The sequence below is a fragment of the Corvus hawaiiensis genome, chromosome 16, assembly GCF_020740725.1.
Source record: "Corvus hawaiiensis isolate bCorHaw1 chromosome 16, bCorHaw1.pri.cur, whole genome shotgun sequence".
NCBI lineage: Eukaryota > Metazoa > Chordata > Aves > Passeriformes > Corvidae > Corvus > Corvus hawaiiensis.
In genome coordinates this window covers 1852584-1858756 of record NC_063228.1, presented here as the reverse complement: position 1 = coordinate 1858756, position 6173 = coordinate 1852584, and the positions used below count along the sequence as shown (strand labels likewise).

The window sequence follows — 6173 nt, the reverse complement described above, 5'->3', positions numbered from 1 at the left end:
TCCCGCCGCCTGAGGGCGCTGGTGGGAAGGAGGCGAGGGGCTTGCCGGGCGTGAGGGGAGACACCTGAGGGAGCACACCTGAGGGGAGACTCCTGAGGGGAGACACCTGAGGGGGCACACCTGAGGGGAGACTCCTGAGGGGGCACACCTGAGGAGGCACACCTGAGGGGAGACTCCTGAGGGGGCACACCTGAGGAGGCACACCTGAGGGGAGACTCCTGAGGGGGCACACCTGAGGGGAGACTCCTGAGGGGAGACACCTGAGGGGGCACACCTGAGGGGAGACTCCTGAGGGGAGACTCCTGAGGGGGCACACCTGAGGGGAGACTCCTGAGGGGAGACTCCTGAGGGGGCACACCTGAGGGGAGACTCCTGAGGGGAGACACCTGAGGGGAGACTCCTGAGCGGGCACACCTGAGGGGAGACACCTGAGGGGGGACACCTGAGGGGAGACACCTGAGGGGGGACACCTGAGGGGGGACCTGTGTGCGGGGCGGGGCCGGTTCCAGTCTGTGCAGCCGGGGCCAGTCGCTTTAGTAGACAATTTATTTTGATAAACTTGCTCAATAACAAAAATACAAGTGAAGAAAATTATGTTCATTTTATACAGTTTGTATTAACATTTGTTCGGAAATCATTAATTGAAAAAAATGCTCTAACCAATTAGAAAACAACCTCAGTAAAGGCCGGGGCGCGCAGGCGGCGGGCCCGGCCTCGAGCCCAGGCGGGACAGCCCGCCTGCAGACACCCACTTCCTTCATTATGTTCATCCTTCACAAAGGTTTTAAAGGACAGCTTTCATTTTCCTGTGGCTGTGTCGGGGCAAACAGGAACCTACAGTTGTGTTCTGGAGTGGTTAAACAAGGTCTCGGAAACACAGGGACAGCAGGAGGGCCCGGCTCTGGCAGCATCACCTCAGCCCGAGGCCGGGCCCGGCACTGTGGCACACTCACTGCCCGTGTCTTTGGGACACTGGCATCGCTCTCCAGCAGGATGAACAGGGGGAAAACCACCTTACATTGTTAGGCTGGTGTGTTCAGGGAAGCACACCCTCCCCAGGTCTGAGCCAAACAGCTTCCAGGCAATTATTTCAGCTGAGCTCAATAACAAGATTTATATGGACAATTTACTAGTTTTCCTTCTGAAAGTATTTTTGCAGTTTCCAATCTTACATTTTATTAGCCAAATAAATGACAAAGTGTGCACAAATTACATTATGATGGGGCATCAAACCTTTGGGAGGATTTAGAAGCAAAAGAATAAATGGAATTCTCTAGTAATGTATGAAATGAGCTGTCCTTCAAAAAGTTAAAAAATAATGGCTGGCAGAATCAGAAAAGTTTATGTAAACAATCAACACAAATATGGGATTACCTTTGGAGAAGATTCATATGGAAACATTTGCTTTTCATGAACTGAAAAAGTCTACAGATGTTTAGGCATGTTCAATACGAACTTCCTGTAGTTCAAAACAGAACTTTGTGCAAATAAAACCTATAAATAGTCTTCAGCAGATTTTACAGTGATGCTCTTAGGTATGAAAAGAATGCACACAACTTTAAAACAAAAGTAACAGACATAAGTTTGACAAATGATTGCACCATAAAACAGTGTTTTATATACAGTTTACAAGATATGATTTTCTGCTATAAATTAATACTGTACTATATAGTACTTAGTGACCTTATTAAAAGCAACTGTTGACAGCTGTCTCTTCAATTACTGGGTCGGGTTTTTTTAAATGCATTTGGCTGCATCTATTTCTGGACTTGAAATGCTCAAATATTTAATAAACCTATTTGTTAAACATTTGCTAACATTTAATAATTCACAGCAATAGCACTGGCAGATCAGATCAATTTCCAGTCAGCCAACCACAGTCTGGGTATGCTCCAAGGTAAGTGTTTCTTTTTTATTATTATTATGATGATCCATTTAATTGAAGCCTAAATCCACATGATGTTACAATAACTGAAATAAGTAAATTGGAGGGGCAGGAAGGGAAAGAAATCTTAGCAGCTGAGAAATTCTCCCCACCCCCCAGCTGTGTTCCAGTTACCAACATCTTGAACTATTTACAAGTGTAACATTTCTGAAAAAGTAATTTATAATCCCATTTTTAGTGAATACTTTATCTTAGGACACAGTAGTGATAACACCAAAATTTTAACACATACCAAGCAGTTGAACCCTGCCTTTTACCTCCACTGCTAGGGGCCTCAGACTGCCCATGCAGATGAAGGCTTAAATTAGGAACCAAATTATATTTAAACCATGACTTCCAAGTAAGTGCTTGGCTGTATTTACAGATTAGTATACTTTAGAAAAATTTAGTGATCCATTAAAACTCCATTCTACCTGTAAATGAGCTGACTGGAAAAAAAAAATTACTTAGAAACCAGTGGCAAGTTTGGTCAATAATGAAAAAAAAAATACATCAACAAATAACCTTTTTGTATTAAAATACCTTGTGAGGGGGAGAGGGAAGAGATGGAGCAAACAGGGACCCACTACGGTCTAAATGGCACAGAGTTTAAAATAATTGTGCAAATTGTGTTATTTTTAAATACTCCATCTTATCTGGTAAGTGATCATTTTGGAAACTGCTGATTTTATTTTAACAAAGACCTCATTCTAAAATGAGTGTCTATTCATTAATGCAGTTCCTCTAGTAAGCTCAATGAAACAACGCTCAAAACAGACAATTTTTTTGTTTTCAGAATGAATCTCAGGTAAACTATGTATTAACTGGAAAACAAATACTGATAGTGCAGGCAGCTTCCCTGGAACACCAACCTAGTAGTGAATTAAGATGTCTGTGGATTCAATGGTTTATCCTTGTGTTGAAAAATAAAACTACTTTTAGTGAGGAGTATTTACTCCAAATTGGGGTGGCCATTAAATCTACATTTAAAATTACAACTTTACTAAACAAGGCATACATTTTTAAACAATTATATTGCTCATTTTTTCGGCAAAGATGAATTAATACTCAGGTAAAATAAGTTCATCCATCTTTGCAGTGGAACAGTGTTTGCATTATTTTAAACATTGCATTTTATATGTGCTAGAGAAAATGCTTACCTATGGTAAAATGCTGTGCTTGAACATGTATGAATGCTAATGTAACAAAGCAGTAGAAAAAGAGATTTCCGTACAACAGTTGCTAATAATTTAAATAGTGTCAGTTTCCCAAAATTAGGATTTTAAGGTATGACATGATCTCACCTTCTACCCTCATATACAAATAAATTACCATAAAAAGAATTTTAGCTTAACTTAAAATTGCACCTAGAAAGGCATGGGATCGTTTGTACCTATTACAAAAAACTGTTAAAATCAAGGGCTGCTACAAAGAATGAGGTAAACTGAAGACTCTCAGCTATGTGGCCTTCAGAAAAATGGCTTTTTTCTATTGAGTTCTAGTTTTGCACACCACAGTGTTTTGCTAGCAAAGCATTCTGAGTTCTTTTCCAGGAACCATTTGTGTGTATATACATATATATACATATGTGTATATACACACACACACACATACACACACACTGTATACTGCATCAGCAAAATATATATATATTTATATATATATTTATATAAATATAAGGACAAAATCCCCCTCTAAAATGTTCCTTAGTGTTTCCTAGAGCTTATGGGGGAGGAGGGGATGTATGTCTTTTTGCTGTTACATACATTGGGAACATGTTTTGATCTATTGGCTTCTTGGTGCAGTAATGCAAGATTGATCCACATTGGTGTCAAAGGCTTTGCTCATCAGAAGGAAGATGTAAAATACTAATCTCCTAAACAGCGAGGCCAGCCTCACTTGAATTCCTCCGCAACCCTCTGGTCTACCACAAGGTTCATAAATACTTTGACTTCCAAATTGTGAGACGTTAAAAACAGGAACAGTTCAGTAACATGGGGCATTATGCTTCTCAGTGTAAAGCATTCTTCATTAGTTCCTATCACAGTGCAGACCTGACTGCATTAAAGTATGCTCAGGAGATTAGTCAACGTGGTCTGTATTTGGTTATGGGAAAGGCTCTCCTTTTTTTCATCCAAAGTGCATAGTGAGAACAAGTCAAAGCATTCCTCTTTTCAGTCAGTGTTTGATAGTCTGATTTAGGCATCCTCCTGAGAATGCAACTCCGATGTCTTGCTCTTTTCCAAAATAAAGTCCTGCAGTCCAGACATTCATCAGCCAGGTAAACAAACTTTGCCAGCAAATAGAAGTCCCACTATTGTAAAGAAAATGGATAAGACAAACAGTACATATGAAGACCCAACCACTGTGTTATTGGGTAATTTATACGGTTGACCTCCAACTTCATTGATGTAAAATCCTATCGGAAATATTAGGGCTGCCATACAGAATAGAATCACTGCAAAGAAAAGAGAAAAGAAAAAAACAGTCACTGCAGTGTTAAAGTGAAAATATTTACCCATTCATAGAGCACTCCAGAAAAACAAGCAAAATATCTTGACTGAACTGAAGGGCTGAGATCAGAGCTATCTGAGCTGATAACTTGCTTGAAATGACTGAGTAGGCTTTATGTCACTTTCAAAACATCCCTCATCTACTCCCAAGAAAGACTAAAAGTCCCCAATTTTGACTGTAATTTCAGTTCTGCTCACTAGATCATAAACTCTCTTTACAGAATAAAAAATTGGTAGAGATACTTCTATCACCATCTCAAAGCTTAGTCATTTCTTCTCCAGTTATTTTAGATTCATTTTGCCCAGTTAAGATGAAGCAACATTCGACATTGAAGAAACTTTTTCTCTATCAGTTGTATTTTTCAACTGTAGTTGCCCTCTCCCATTCTTCACAGATTCCTTTTCTGTAAAAGTTTTGCTAAAAATGGAAAACACTCAGATTGTCATTACCATTTCTTTTAAGATTAAAAGATACCAGTTTCCTGAAGTTATAAGCATGTTTCCTTAGATAATGAAACAGCCATAGAATTTCCCATTGGAATACAATGAAATGAAAGTTTTCTGATTCAGTTTAATCCAAGCTTCTTAGTGAAAAACTAAATCCAGACTCTGTGAACAAAGAGACCAAGCAATTAGGGTTTTTAGTTCACCTCAAAGTTAGACTTATGTGTATGTTTTGGTTTTGCAACTGACTCTGTAGAAGTACAAGAAATCCAGAACTCCTGTTAAAGAATTACATTATGGATTTCACAGGCCTTCCATTATCAATAGTGGCCAAGATTCCTCACAGCATATTTCAATATCCTGATCAAATCCAGGAGAGAACACCCACTGCTGTTTCCCAGATGACAACTTCAGTGTTCCTGTAACACATCTTTGGAAAAGTAACCTTGTTTAGTTTGGATGTAGCTGTGCAGGACTCTACTGTCTCAGCCAAGGGAATGACTTCCAAATATGGCTCCTCTGAGAGGCAAGATACTCTTCACAATAAAAAGGATTAGCTTTTGAATTGGTTTGATTGCATATGCAAGAATACACAATTGGGGTTTTTTAATCAGTATTAGAATAAAACAGAATTTTATCTGATTCTACCAGTTCAGTCAAGTATTAGTGCTTTACTCTTACTTCACTTCTATGAATTTCACTGTTGTTTCAGACATTATTTGCTGTGAGTGGAACATGGCACCACAATACCTATTATTCAACCAAGACTAATTAGATTTAGGGGGAGAGAGGAGCTGAACCTGCTCTGTTTCCTCACCAACCCCACAAATCCACATACCAACATCTTCTAACATGAAGCACAGCTCACACTGAAGCCTCTCCTAGTCCACACACTTTGCCTATAGCCTGGCCACACAAAAGAGAAAATTCACGCCAAGTTACAATGCCCCTGCCTGAACAAAGTGCATCATATGCTGATTTTTTCAGCTTTCTCCAGTTAATACAGGCTGCTGCTTTTAGTTTGTTAGCAAGGGACACAGGTGCTGACCTTGTCTCTCCTTTCTCTTCTCCAGCACTACAAGACAGAAGAAACCCTGGAGGTGCTGCTCCTTACTTGAGCCTCCTTACAAGTCAAACAAGCAACATTAAAAACCACTGGCAAGCAACTTAATCACTGTCTCCCCTGCAAGTCAGAAGTGGTGCAGATGCTTTTGTTCCAAAAGTATGTAAAATAAAATAGGAGCTTGCCTGTCCCCTTTGGCCTCACCAGGACAAAGTTTCTAGTCTTTACA

The 6173-nt window shown here is 39.9% G+C and overlaps 1 protein-coding gene across 2 annotated transcripts in view; it reads right to left on the bottom strand.

Moving 5' to 3' along the window:
* Positions 1-528: 528 nt before the first annotated feature.
* MOSMO (modulator of smoothened) overlaps positions 529-6173 on the bottom strand; it is a 31256-nt gene continuing 25611 nt past the window's right edge. For both annotated transcript variants that reach the window (XM_048320933.1, XM_048320934.1), the window contains one exon: positions 529-4382. In XM_048320933.1, the coding sequence (XP_048176890.1) occupies positions 4198-4382 (185 nt within the window). In that variant the 3' untranslated portion in view covers positions 529-4197. The remainder of the gene's footprint in view (positions 4383-6173) is intronic.